Source organism: Bipolaris oryzae (genome assembly GCF_000523455.1).
Source record: "Bipolaris oryzae ATCC 44560 unplaced genomic scaffold scaffold_113, whole genome shotgun sequence".
Lineage (NCBI taxonomy): Eukaryota > Fungi > Ascomycota > Dothideomycetes > Pleosporales > Pleosporaceae > Bipolaris > Bipolaris oryzae.
In genome coordinates this window covers 23,200-37,165 of record NW_006911389.1, presented here as the reverse complement: position 1 = coordinate 37,165, position 13,966 = coordinate 23,200, and the positions used below count along the sequence as shown (strand labels likewise).

The window sequence follows — 13,966 nt, the reverse complement described above, 5'->3', positions numbered from 1 at the left end:
ATGTGAGCAAACTCCGACACTCCATACCATTCGTCCCCGCACTGAAAAGTCTAACTAGACCAGCTTATATCATCCTCCAAGTTTCTCGGTAATTTGTGCTGGCATCATCTACACTCCCACACGCCCGGGTGATGCTCGAGCGTGCTTCGACATGCTTCGAATCCGGCGGACGCCAGTTATTCCGCGCTCCGAAGCCATGTCTACGCAATCGGCGCATGCTGCATTCCGGCATCTGGTACCACGGTGCAGGCAGTCTCAATCTGCAGGTTTCGGAAGCCGCATCTTCGACACTGATCAAACACACAAATGATGATGTTGACAATGGAGTCACGAAAGACCCACTCTCCTCGAACGCCAGAATCAGCGATTGTACAGTCCTTGATTTTCTGTATCCCGAGAAGACGCTTGATTTGCTCAGGAATCTCTCCCTGAAAAGACATAAAACCACGGATACCAAACGACGGTCCCTGCAGGCGGTCCGCCATTTCGCTACACTTCGACAACAAACACTACCTGATGGAGGAAACATAGGCATAGATATCATGGAACAGGCCCGTGATGAGGCACAAAGACTAGTTAGACGATCCGATGCTGTCACGGAGCTAAAGGCACTGTTAAGCTCGCAGAAGCGTGGAAAACAGGAACTGGCATGGCAGTTATACACTTTGATTCCAGAAGACCAAGCAGCGACACAACATGAATTACGTCGCAATCTCCTAGAATACCTTGTACAAGATGGTGGGCCAGCATTGCCTGGCCGTGTGCTCCAGGTTTTTTCCGAGCTTCCACCAGCCGCTCGCAAGCCGTCTTCGTACCGAGCGGCAATAACAGCGTACATCGGACTCAGAATGATTGGCCCTGCCATCAAGTCGCTTGAGGACATCGACCCCTCCATGGATTTCAACATGATACGTGTCGGCATAGATGTCATTCTTCAACGAACAGTGTCTGACGAGCAATGGGATCTTAGCTTTCGTGTTTTCAGGTTGTTCCTACGACGAACTATACGGGTGCGTGGGATACCTCTATATCCGGCGATTCTTCACGGAGCAACGCTTCCAGAAATCTGGCGCGGCGTAGCTCAATTGCCGGAACTGCTAGAGCACTATCAATCTTTTTTCAGGCATGTGCGGGAATTCCACCATGAACTCACGGCATCTCCAGAGTTGAAAAGAGATTTGACTTGCTTTGTCACAACTTTCGTTTCGCACGTAATGGATCGGGTTCTGGATACGAGAGACCCCGACGAAGATTTCATCTGGAACTTCTTCATCAGGCTTTTTGATGATCTTCATTCGCTGAATCTCCCAACTTCGGCCTGCTACGAATATGCTATTGAACGGATGCTCCAGTTGCCTCGGTATCAAGCATACACCAACCAGAGGAAGATTTGGCTCGAATTGTACAGAAGGTATCGAAGCCATTATATTGACACTCCTAACGCTACTTCTAAACTAAGACCGTCGCAAAACCTAATCAGAAATCTGATTTACCAACACAGCTTGATGGGCGGGTGGCAGCGTGTTGAGGATCATATCCAAGATCTGCGCACATTTTATCCTGGGCGACCACTACAACCCGGGTTGCTCAAACACCTAATCCAAGCATATGCGATTGTTGGAAATGCAGAGAAGGTGCATGAGTACATTGACGAGCTCCGGACAAACTACAAGGATGAAGTTCAACTGGAGGTTCTGTCTGCGCTTCCCTATGTCTATGCTCGACGGGCAGACGTCGAAGGAACGATAAAACAGTTCAATCGCATACATACTGAGTACAATTTGATCCCAGACATCACATGTTGGAACATTCTGCTGCTTGCGTATGTTCGTGCAGACGATCTTGATGGCGCCCTGGAGTGCTTCAACAACTGCATCAACTGCGGCTTTGTACCCGATGTAAAAACATTCGGGCCTCTACTCGACTTTTGTGCGCACAGAGGCGATGTCGAGGCTTTCGAGACATTGTTCTCACGCGCAAAACAAATGGGAGTGCAACTCGACTCGGACGTGCGCGCAAGATCAGGCTACGTGCAGGCGTTCTTGAATTCAGGTGATCCGGAAGGAGCTGAGGCCATTGCTCAAGGCATGCTTGCGAGCTGGAATGCTGGAACCCTCCACGGCCATCCTCTCACCCACACCTGGAATCTATTGATTCAGCAGTATGCCCTCAATCGTGACCTTCCAGGGAGCAGACAGCGCTATAAGCAGATGGTCGACAACAACATTCCTCTGGACAGCTGGACATATGGCAGCTTGATGCGAGCACTGATAGAAGTGAAGCAGACGAACGCGGCTTACAAGGTTTTGAGGATTACAATGCCCAAACAGGGGATGCGAGTCCATGCACTTCATTACGCAATTGTTATGACCGGCTTCCTGAGAGAAGGTCAGATCGAACAGGCGATCGAGGCTTACGATAGAATGATGCAGCGCAAGGTTCCTCAAACTGAGAGCTCCCGCGCAGCTTCAATACGTGCGCTGGGTGCGGCTGATCTTCAAAAGCTGGAAAAGAGGGGTGCCAAACATCCAAACTACCGGCTGCTTGCGGTGGAAGAAGCTCTTGAGAAAATGCTCGCCTCGAGCATGAGCGAGGAGATTGCTCATCAGCAGCCTACACACGAGCGATTGATCGACTCGCACAACTATGGCGCTATTCCACAGTCATATTTTGGTCTGATGATTGGGCTATACAACGCTCGGTCAGCATACAGGGTTTGCAAGAAGCTTTTTGAGCGGGCCCAGCAATTAGCCCCAAATTACGAGGGCTATACTCAGCCTATTACACTTATCACGGCAATGATGGAAACGTATCTGAAAGCAGGCAACCATGAAGAATTAGCCAAGCTTTGGGAGTTGACTCGCTCTTCAGCAAGCAAACTCACTAAGACATTCAGCCAAGCTGCGCAGCAACCGGTCCAAGACCTTGAGGATAGCTCTCTGCTCGACCCTTCAGTCCACCGCCGTTACCAAGAGTCTAACATTGCCAACAATCGTCGCCAAATACTTGTCAATCCGGCTCGCATCTTTCTTCGTAGCCTAATGGCACAGAATGACAGCAACGCTATGCAAGAGGCACAACGTACTATCATCGGCCTCCTTGCTAACGGCTTCACGGTCGATGGCTTTACCTGGAACGAGTTCGTCCAGCAACTCACTCTTCGCAACCAGCTTGTCGATGCCTTTGCAATCTGTGAAGAATTCCTCATGCCCCGTTTTCCTGGCTGGCGTGACCTCTATCCTGGCTACCAACGCAAAAACCTTAAGGGTTACCAGTGGATGGAGATCCGCCCCTACGACCTTAAGAAGAACAGCGTGTTGCCCCGGTACAAGACTCTGGTCTTGCTTGCAAAGGCATATGGCCAAACGAGGCGCGACGAGAGCAATGGTATTGGATATGATGTTGAGGCACAGGCTTGGCTGCGGGAAATCCTGGAGCAGCGTGCGCCGATGACGATCAGGGCTATCGAGACGATGCCCAGGACGTATGATCGTTTGCAGGAGAGGTACTTCAACAATGTGCTGTAGACTGTGTCTACTGTCGCGCTTGGATCATGGCATCGTATGGCTATGCCAGGATGCTCTGTATTTGGACATATATTATACATAATACTTATGAAATAAATGAACACCTTCTCCATTCAAGAATCGCTTGTTTGTATTCTGTAATTGTGACTATTGCTCTTTCTATCGCTTCTTCACGTCAGCAAAAAGCCGCTATCGTCGAATTCTCTTTTCAAAAGCTTACCTCCGCCCCAAAACAAACCGTCCCGTTTCCCAAGACTTTACTCTTCGCCCACATACTTCCCAGCCCCCAGGCTAGCCCGAAAACGTAACCACTTCTCTCCAGCCTCACAGCAGAGCCGCACCGCACTGATCTCACCGATAAATCGAAAACCAAGCCTATCTAGTCACTACATACTTTAACTGCAACTACCTTACGCGTCATGTCCCGCTTCGATATACCTCGTGACACAAGAAAGGGCACGCTTGATTGGTGTCCAATGCAGCTGAGGTTACGGGGGTAAGCGAGAAAGGGCACCGCTTGGCGGCTTGGAAGGGCGGTATGCGTGCCCCTTTTGAGGCTGAGCGAGGCGGGGCATGGGGTGATGGATGAACGAGAGGAGGCGTATGCGTGGCAGAGTGGAAATTGGTAGTGTGTAAGGCTGGGCTGTTTGCGTTGTGCTTTGGGTTGGGTTTACGTTGGTGATGTAGATGGGTTTCGGGGAAGGAGAAACACGGTTGGGGGGTTGGAAAGCATGCACGCAATATAGTGATTTGTTGTGTGAATGTAGAACGAATGTATGTTTGAGAGCTATGTGTATGAGATAAAGCAAGCGAATTTGACATATCTTTTGTGGGTACATGCTTGTCGAGGGATGGTAAGGAGTGCGGTAAAAGTGTTTCGTCTGATACAAAGAAAGTTCTATCCAGCCATTTCATCCTCCGCGTCTGAGAACTCCTTCCAATCTGGTATACCTTCGAAGAAACCTTCTAAACTAAACTCAGGGCCGTTTTCAGAGTCCAGTTGCAAATCCATATCGTGCAAATGACCAACGTCTAGAGCCATCGGAATGTTGGTGGTTTTCGTAGGAGTTGTTAGCGATTTGACTTCGTTGTCTATGGCGCCGTGGGACAACAGAAGGTCTACTATTTCTTGGCGTGAATTGAATCTAGCCCTTTCCAGTAGTGTCCGATTCCGACGGTCCTTGAGATTGACATCGATCTTAGGGTGCTGGAGCAGTAGTTTTACTACTTCGATGTGACCATGGCCTGCCGCTTTCGCTAGTAGGTTAGAACGATACCCAATGTGTCGGTTGACATCGATCTCTTCGTGTGCCAATAAGACTGCCATAACTTCATCGTCTTGCCTTTTTGCAGCGTATTGAAGGAGACTTCTTTTCCGCTGTCCAGGTCTAACTGAAATTGGACCACGAAAACCAGCGTGATTGAGAAGTTCAGAGACTACGTCCTTCTTGATGAACTCCCCATTCTCTGGTGGCCTATTTATTGAATCGCGGTGGCTCGTGGAAGAAGTGTATCGAAGGAGCAAGTGGACTGCTTCCCAGTGTCCTGTGAATGCTGCATGATGCAAAGGCGTGTACCCTTCCCCGTCTCGACGGGAAACATCATTGTTATCGCTGCTCAGTAACTGCTCGAAAACCTCGATGTTTCCATACTGGGCGGCAATGTGAATTGCCATCAGCTCTTTCCCCCTCGTGCCTGAACTGATGTCAATTCTATCAGAGGCAAGCATGAGACTCATGACCTTTGCATTACCCCATCGAGCCGCATGGTGTATGGGTGCATATCCATGTTCATCCTTGCGGTTTACATCGATATCAGGATGTACTAGCAGGGCCGCCAACAGCGTATCGTTGTTCGCGCGTAGTGCACTATGAAATATCCAACCCACATCGGCGGCCGTGGATTCCGTTCCCTGATTTTCCATATACCACTCCAATATATCGATATTCCTAGTCTCCGCGACACATATACGTGTGACATCATCTGAGCATGGGCGATAGCCTTCCGATTTGTGCTGAAACAAGGCTTTCACTACGTCTAAATTGCCGCTTAGGATGGCCTCATGTAGTGGTCGTCGGCGCTTATCGTTGAACGTTTCGCAACTAGCACCTTTGTCGAGCAAGTACTGAACCGTTCTTTCCTGACCGCTTCTGGCAGCGCAGTGTAGTGCAGTTGATTGGTCTTCTGCTCTCGTATCCGTGGTGAATCCAAAGTCCATCAATAACTCCAAAGTAGGAATATCCCCAGAGGTTGCAGCTCGCATGAAAACAGAAACACTGTAAATTCCATTTGAAGAGCCAAGAGGTTCAGTTGTCTCTTCAATTTGTGAGAATGAACCCTCTTCTGTGGCTTCTTTAATTGAGGAGATATATGCGGTCTCAGCAGGTAGTAGAGCATCGACATGGAATTTCCTTTTATGCCTCTTGAGGTGGTCCTTTCGATTCGATTTAAACTGGCATAGATCGACACGGCAGTAGTATTGTTCATTTCCAACACGGTGGCGGGCTTTAACATGTCTTTCCAGATCTGAACGAAGAGCAAACCCGCTTGGACATTCTCCGCATCGAAACGGCTTTGAATGCGTTTTCAGGTGCCGACTCCGATGTGTCAGCATGAAGACATATAACTCAAATCAATAACTTACTTGAAGTTTTTCAAAGTGGCGCTCAATTTCGAACAAACATCGCATTTAAAGATCTCCGAAGTCATGGTTAAAGGTTGGAGTCAAATTGTTGAATGATGGGTGTAATTCTGTAAAGTTGGTAGACACATGAATACAGCCAGTCCCAGCCTTCCCTGGAATAGCTGACAGGGTGCGTTCAGGCTGGGATGAAGGGCACGGAACGTGTGCCTTGTGATTGGACGCCACTCGTTTCATGGCGGGGCACTTGGAAATGATACCCATGCCCGTTGGACTGGGTGGTTGTGTTTCTGTTCTTTTCTTCGTTCACCGCCCTCTATCAGCCACATCTTCCTCCTCCTCCCCCTCCTCTCTCTCTCTCTCTCACACACACACACATACACTCACAGAATACAACTTGAGCTTCACCCTACATCTGAATCAAGGACTGGGATTTCGTTACCATTCTTCTCTGAAAAGACGCGAAACAAAGATCCGTTCGGTTTGCAACATGCAAAATCCACTTTTCGACTCCCCTCAACCTCTCCAAGGACGAAATAGTGAGCGTAGCAGTCGTTCGAAACTCATCGTTGGTAGCGGCGATGATGATGGAATCCAATTCGGGTAAGTTTTTTTTAACATAATGCAGGTATGCCCCCCAGGACCGCGCGAATATTACTTTTCGGTTCCAACAAGGGCCAACGCCCCACTTTTGGAACAACAACTGCAGCGACCATTCCCCCATACCTGGCAACAGTCAACAGGGGTATCCTTCCTCCACTATAGCACTTGGCAGTAACCGTTTGGGTCTCGAGCCGCAGCATGGGTCCATTCAGGGCCAGTATGCATACCCAATTCCTACTGCTATTCTTGACGATGGTCCTCTGGATTTGGGATATGGAGAACTGCAACCTGGACTCAATCAGGACCAGGATGAGTACCTACTTCCCACCACCCTTCCTGGCGTTGGCCTTTCGGATCTGGCATTCGTGGAACAGCTGCCTGGATTCGCTTTGAACCAACATGAGCAGCCACTTCCCACCACCGTTCCTGATATGGATCTTCTGGATTTGGGATATGGAGGACCGCAGCCTGGACTCGATTACAACCAAACAGAATTGTTTGGAAGCATGCCGAGCCTCGTTCATGGTTTCGAGCCCACGTCCGTTGGCATGCCTACAGCTGTGTTCGACATCAACGAAGCTCCACCCAACCCAGCACTTCACCCAGCCATTACCTTAGCCCCTCTTGGTGGCGTGAATCCCACCGCCAACAACAACCGTATCTCCTGTCGTATCGGACGGTGCGCTGTCACCTTTGGGCGCATAGGAGAACGAAACCGACACGAGAAGAAGCATCAGTCTCCAAAGTACAGATGCGTCTTCTCGGATTGCGACAAGACCTTCTACCGCGCCGATAAGTTGCGCGATCATCTCAGACAAGGCCACAAAGATGCTGACCCTCTCCTCAATCAGTATATTGGACATTCAGGATGATGCTCCTATGAATACCACTCATTCAACCTCATCTATCCGGATAGCAGCTACTTTGTGTCATTTGTCTTTGTGCTCCCTGCATTCTCCTTTCTCACAACCACAGCCTTTGCAGCTTATCTCTATTCTCCCGTTTTTCTTTACCTACACATATCCGTCCGTAGTCAATAAACTTAGTAGTCGCTTGTTACGATACGTGCACACCGTGATGCGTTTCCTTGGGCTCGTCGCCAACAGCCTTCCCACTCACAAAAATCCACACATTCTCACCTGAGCCTCATTGCTATCATGCAAATGCGGTCAAAGTCCCATAGACTGGACTAGCCCTCGATTACAGAGCCAAAGGGCACGCCCACCCTAGCAATGTCTGCAAGGCTGAGACTACGATAGTCCTCCATATGCAGCCACGCCGTGCCCTTCACATAAAAGGGGGCACGTTAGTCCAATGGAAACAGCCAAGAGACATCGAGCGCGCATACCGCAGCTGCACGGTGAGGTGGCAGGGCACGGTGGCTTGGACCCGTGAAGCCCATCGCCTATTGGTACTACTACCACGAGCGGCTCTCAGGGTCCCAACGCGACACGAACTGCGTTATCAGATGATTGCTTTCACCGATACACAGATGAATGACGGGATCGTGAGTGAGAATGGTAGGAAGGACATGAGGCTCTGCGATACGAGCTGAATGCGAGCTGAGACGGGACATACCCGACTAGTCCCGAAGAGGGACTATGACATCATTCAAGGTCCTGTTAGTCTGGCCGACTTCTTTTGCTGATTTCAGCGCAGACTCTGGTTGTGCGCCTCGTGAATAGGATTTTTTCTTGTTGATTTTGAGCCTGCCTGACGCGTGTAGTTTTCATTGGTGACGCTACTGAGCTGAGAATTCCACCGCGCGGATCGAACGATACCCTACTACATAGGTATTTGGCTTAGGCCCATCCCCGCCGTGGAACGCTCAGCTCATCTCAACATTATTTGAGATCAACTCTACCGCGTCTTTGAATTTAGCAGTGCATCAGAAGGTATATAACACCTATGTATATGAATAAAGAGCTTAGTTTCATAATTGTAGTGGCAGTCGAACCCACATCAACCCGTTACAATGTGGGATATTCTACAGGCTGTTTTCATGCGCGTGTTCAGTACCGTTACATCACCTAGTTTGACTGTTTGTGAAGTTGTCTTTTATAGCACGTTATCTTCTCGTGGCAGCAGGTGTTGTGTTCAGTGCAGCATGGGGGGTTGATATCACCATATCACTTACTGCACTAATATCAACACTACGGAGGTAAAGGTAGCCCGTCTTCTCCAATGTAAGACTCATGGCTCGGGACTATGTACATCCGTTCAAGATATGTTTGACTACACTATCACGCTGTAGCCATCTTGATGTGAAGAAATGATAGTCAGGCACTGCAGTATACACTGGAGAAAAAGGTAACAAACAAGGCCATTCCTCGGCTAGGGCCCATGGACATCTGTAAAGTGATATATTCAACTCCCATGCGCATGCGCTGCAGTATTACTTGCTCGCCCAATAACACGCCATCCACCATACCGTCAAGAGCCACCAAACTCTGGAGATGGGTATCTGATCCAGCGCTAGCATGTGAGCTAATACGCATGAGAGCGAACCGTGAAGAAATAACTCGCGAGAATGAAGATTACCAGCGATAGGTACAGGAGCTCAAGAGCCGGCTAGATGCCATGGGCGACGCAGTAGTCCATGTTCAAAGTCCAGAATACATCAAGTGAACCAAATGCCTCATAAGAGCAGACCGATTCTGCGTTACTCATGGTCGTAGCGAAGGGGGCTCTGTATATGGAGTTTGCAGCCCAAAAAGAGAGTTTCAGACTTCCAGATGTACCTGTTAGTTATGATTTTAATGACATGGGTAAGAGATAATTCGAACCAGCCCTGGATTTAGCTAATGAATATAGACAATTTCGTTGCGTTGTAAGAAGGTTGCAGAATCGCCGCGAACGCTGCTGAGCGATCTTGTGTTAATCAAGAGGTATTCCGTTATATGGTAAGTGGCGTTTAAAGAAATATGTGTTTGGGAAAGTGATATGGCTAACAATACACAGCTAGCTCGGAGAGCCCAGTAGCCAGTGCCAGTACCGCCTCCTCAGTTAGCGCCTATCCCGCCTCAACAGCCATTACCTGTCCCACCCAAGCAGGCAGTCCCAGCTGTAGATCAAGAATAGCCTGACCACCAAAGTTCCTAGTACTTCCAGTTCCTTGGGTAGCTAGAAGTAGCGGTACAGTAGATTCACCTCGTGCAGGAGTTCATGGGTCTTTGGTCAGTATATGGAATGGAGACGGGATGGAAGAGACTTGTACGGAGCGTCTATATGGTGCTCGAATATCGGGTGTAGTCCTGGTTAGATTAGATTGAAACGATGCTCACTGAAGCAGCCATAGCACATGGCTGTGGACTGAAAGGAACTTCAAGCCACATGGTGTATTATGGGGTTCAAGAACGATACCAGCATGTTTCTGGTTTTTGCCGTGACTAAAAAGAACTACCTGTGACATCATCACTGGATCACTGTGGAGGCTAGGACTTGCGGTTCATTTCATCCACCCCTACCTTGAACGCATGAGCCATTGCTGCCATAGTGTCCCGAGCCTCAGTCACTTCTTCCAACTCATTCTGTTTGATAGCCAGGACCTCCAAAAACTTTCTCATAATATTTATCGAGGTTGCCATGTGACTGTCCAGGCATTGCGCGAGGTCTTTAATGCCCTCCCCAAGCATCGAAATTTCTTCCTCTTGGCTAGCGATCATGACCTGGGACTCTCGGAGCATGTTGGATGTCTGTGTACACTCCTCGAGCGAGGGCAGCTGTTCGATGTATGCAGTGTAATTCTGCAGCATGTCTGACTCGGCTAGACGCTCTTCTTCCGAGACTCTTATACGTTCGCTCAACGTCTCCTTGTCATGCAATGCGTCTTCAAGAACCTCTGCATTGAACTGCAGTCGCTCACGAACATGTGCAAGCTCTCTGCCAGCCTCAAGAAGCTTTTTCGTCGAAGCTTCGCTTTGCTGGTAGACTGCATCGTATACTACACGGTCAACCATGTCCCTAATCTTCTGCTCAAGGTCATTCCGCTTATCACTGATATCTTTGCACATCTCTTGTGACCTCTGTATTTTGTCACTTGCCCTCTCTACTTGAGAACGATGAACCATCTCCCTGGATTGAAGTTCGAGAGACTGGCATTTGCTCTCCAGCTCTGCAACGCGAGCGCTAAGGTTACCTTTGGCTTCGACAACGGCGTCAAACTCCGGGCGGCCGACCTTTTCTGCCAGGGCATCGGCGAGCTTTTGCATTTCTCCCTCCTTCGCTTCAAGGCACCGCTTTGTCTCGTTCGCGAGCTGTATGGTCGTTTCGTACTGCCCAGTCATTTCAGACATCTGCTTTGTAAGACTTTCTACATTATTTTAGGAATCTAGTTATTGATGAATTGTGCTTCAGTATGGAAGCGTAGCGCCCTGTTGTCGGCTTGAAGCATCCCGTTTTGGGGTTGCAGTGCCTTGTTCTCGGCGGGAAGTGACTCAGTCCGGGGGTGCAGCGCCTTTCCCTCTAAGAGTAGGGCTTCATTACGCGTTCGGAGGGCCTCGTTGTCAGTACAGAGTGTTTCGTATTTGATCCATAGTGCATTATGTTTGGCGCGAAGGACTTCATGCTCTGTACGCATTGCTTGCATCTCTTTGGAGGAGGTATCTCTCAAGACTTGTCTTGCCGAGACAGTGCGGTCAAGGTCTGCTTGTATGCCGGCATTTTCGATTGCTGCTTGCTGTGCAAGGTCAATATCTGCGTTGAGCAGTAGACACCGCTACTCCGTGGCAACCAAGCTCGGTGTTTCTGTAAAGAGCGTTTCGTCAAACGTCTGGGAGGTGACGTTCTTCGCAGTGATAGCGAGGCTCTGGCTGATGGCACCCACCCTCGTCTGCACTCGCCCGTCGTGACTGAACTTGAAATGCCAACCAGCTTCCCAAGACCTCTTCACGCTGTCTGCCTCTTTTCCTCGAATATCGAATGTATCTTCGGTCGTACGCTTGGCAATTTCATTGGTAAGAATTGACTTCACCTTTACGGCTATTTCATCCTTCACCGGTGCTGTGACCTCGGCCGCGGCATAGTGCGTCTTATCGACTGCTGTGCTAAGCTTCTCTCTCTTACTTTTCAAGTCTTGTTTCATTTTGTCTCCGGTCTGCATTTCACTGTACATGCCTGCGAAAGTAGAAATACTGCCAGAATTGTGCTTATAGGAGAAGCGGGACTATTGGAAGTTTCCCGAATCCATCTTCGGAATCGTTAAGTGGATTCGTTCGTGAAGGAAAGTAAAGGCTGATGTAAGAGAGACTGGTTTAGTCTGATTGTTTCAAAGAGAACAGAATTGGGGATTGTAATGAATTGGAGATGAGTTCAGGGGTTGAAAAGAGGGGCATGGTGATGGTGTTGTGAGTGAGCGCGTCCTCTACCAAATTGAGCAGGAGCGGACTCGATGTCAAGCTCACGGTACAACAATAGTCCATTTGCCAAGAATTTTACATTTTCGTCGTTATTACCTGTTTGGAAAAGTTTTAGTGTTTTCGGATCATTGAGAGCAATGAAGTACACGATGAACACCAGAACACTAAGTATGTGATTCATCAATACTTCAAACCCGGGAATGCGATACGGAGTCTCACCAAACCCGTAAACAAGCAAACCCAATGTAGTGGCAGCATCATCCTATTAAACCAACGCGCCTCATGTTGCTTCAAACACCTCACGGCCTTCTCTACCAGGCTAAGACTCGGACCACACTACGCATCCACCGCTCTGGGGATTGCCGTGGGCTTGCCGCTGATGTTTTCTCAAGGTCCTCATGTGAACGTAAACTTTGGTACAGCCAGGCGCCTCGCAGGTATAACTCCTACCTTTGTGCGTGCGCATGTGTGAGACGTAGAGTTCTTGTGTGTCCAGTAAAGCTCGACAGCGATATGGGCATCTGGTCGGGCCGTCCCACTCTGGGAAATTACCTCGTTCCTCTGGTCTGGAAACCATGGGTTTGGCGATGTATTTTTCGGCGGAGGGAAGTTGTGAGGTTGGTTGTTCGGGGACCGGAGTGACTTCTCGGCTCGTGGTAGTTGCTTCACTGGCTTGCGAGATGGATTTGATGTGATCTCCCTGGTCCCAGTCGGGTATGGGGGTGTCCTCTCGGATATATGTGTTTTGTTCGGTCCATTGTGAAGGTGTCTTACTACCATCTCCTTGGTCGTCCTCGGTGACTGGAGTGTTGGCGGGTACCTCGCTCACTTCCGATTCGAGGTCAATACGGCCGTCCCATAAACTTTGTGCGAGTGTCTCCAGGTCAGGACTGATATCTGTAGTGTACGTATACCATCTGCCATTGTACCAGAAAAAGTCAGAGGTCGAGCCTTCGTCGGGGGCGCTGGATATTTCTCTGCTTGATGGGCTAGATGGAACTCCCCTGATATGAGTCAGTAAATTAAAAGCGAATCGTGAAGTGTAGACTACCTCGATGCATTTAGGTCATTTCCTTCCGAGATCCATTGCGCAACCTCTTCTTCGTAGGTATTCACGTTTTCAGGAAATATAAAATCTGTCATATCGGAAGCTTTGAGAAAGCACAGGTGGGTAGAGCTATTGACTCGGGTTGCTGTAACGATTGATTTCGGTTGGCGCAGCGGGTAAATGTGACAATCTTCGGATATCGATACTGGTCTCGAGCAACAGCTAGGGCTGGTAGCGAGATGGGGGCTGGCAGGGCAACCAAGTTTGACGGTGACAAAGACCCATAGGGGACTCTCGTCATTAATATAAGTCGAGATGTTGAGCGGCGGCTCATGTGGAAGGAAGGATCTATTGAAGCGTTGCCATTTCCCCTAGAGTGGGTAAAGGAAGAGCAATGGAATTCCGCGTAGGACTGAGGGAAATTCTCTGAACAAGACTATCAAGCAGCAATCCCTATGCATTCCACCGGTGAACTTGGTATGTAAGATAACCATGAAGTGAAAGAACGGCGCAACCAATCTCACTCTGCCTTGTGTTGTTGTCATTTCTTTCATACAGTACCAACCAAAAAGCAATGCCATACGCGAAACTTCACCAAACTTCGTTGTCGCACGTCTAAACTTTCCGCCCTATCTCTTCATTTCTTCTCCCTCACATGTAATTTACTCTCGTCGATTTTGGCAGGAATTAGCTCAATGTCAGAATGAAGTTTTCAAATCCGAATGCTGAGTAGACACCCCATCATGACACGTGTGTAGAAAATTCCCCTGTGCCATTCATTGCCTTTGCA

The 13,966-nt window shown here is 49.0% G+C and overlaps 6 protein-coding genes across 6 annotated transcripts; 2 read left to right on the top strand and 4 right to left on the bottom strand.

Moving 5' to 3' along the window:
• Positions 1-542: 542 nt before the first annotated feature.
• On the top strand, positions 543-3,527 carry COCMIDRAFT_38683 (uncharacterized protein; the record flags this gene model as incomplete). Its single annotated transcript, XM_007691916.1, has 1 exon — positions 543-3,527. One exon carries the CDS (start codon positions 543-545, stop codon positions 3,525-3,527), a length of 2,985 nt encoding a protein of 994 aa, XP_007690106.1.
• Positions 3,528-4,425: 898 nt separating this feature from the next.
• Positions 4,426-6,141, bottom strand: COCMIDRAFT_101049 (uncharacterized protein; the record flags this gene model as incomplete). Its single annotated transcript, XM_007691926.1, has 1 exon — positions 4,426-6,141. The coding sequence occupies one exon, from the start codon at positions 6,139-6,141 to the stop codon at positions 4,426-4,428; it is 1,716 nt and encodes a 571-aa protein (XP_007690116.1).
• Positions 6,142-7,319: 1,178 nt separating this feature from the next.
• Positions 7,320-7,643, top strand: COCMIDRAFT_100992 (uncharacterized protein; the record flags this gene model as incomplete). Its single annotated transcript, XM_007691925.1, has 1 exon — positions 7,320-7,643. The coding sequence occupies one exon, from the start codon at positions 7,320-7,322 to the stop codon at positions 7,641-7,643; it is 324 nt and encodes a 107-aa protein (XP_007690115.1).
• A 2,562-nt stretch (positions 7,644-10,205) lies between these two features.
• On the bottom strand, positions 10,206-11,057 carry COCMIDRAFT_101029 (uncharacterized protein; the record flags this gene model as incomplete). The annotated part of the gene is made up of 2 exons (XM_007691924.1): positions 10,206-10,883; positions 10,950-11,057. The coding sequence occupies 2 exons, from the start codon at positions 11,055-11,057 to the stop codon at positions 10,206-10,208; spliced, it is 786 nt and encodes a 261-aa protein (XP_007690114.1).
• A 44-nt stretch (positions 11,058-11,101) lies between these two features.
• COCMIDRAFT_101065 (uncharacterized protein) lies at positions 11,102-11,884 on the bottom strand (the record flags this gene model as incomplete). The annotated part of the gene is made up of 2 exons (XM_007691923.1): positions 11,102-11,449; positions 11,663-11,884. 2 exons carry the CDS (start codon positions 11,882-11,884, stop codon positions 11,102-11,104), a joined length of 570 nt encoding a protein of 189 aa, XP_007690113.1.
• Positions 11,885-12,447: 563 nt separating this feature from the next.
• COCMIDRAFT_38680 (uncharacterized protein) lies at positions 12,448-13,271 on the bottom strand (the record flags this gene model as incomplete). The annotated part of the gene is made up of 2 exons (XM_007691915.1): positions 12,448-13,132; positions 13,180-13,271. 2 exons carry the CDS (start codon positions 13,269-13,271, stop codon positions 12,448-12,450), a joined length of 777 nt encoding a protein of 258 aa, XP_007690105.1.
• Between the last annotated feature and the right edge of the window lie 695 nt (positions 13,272-13,966).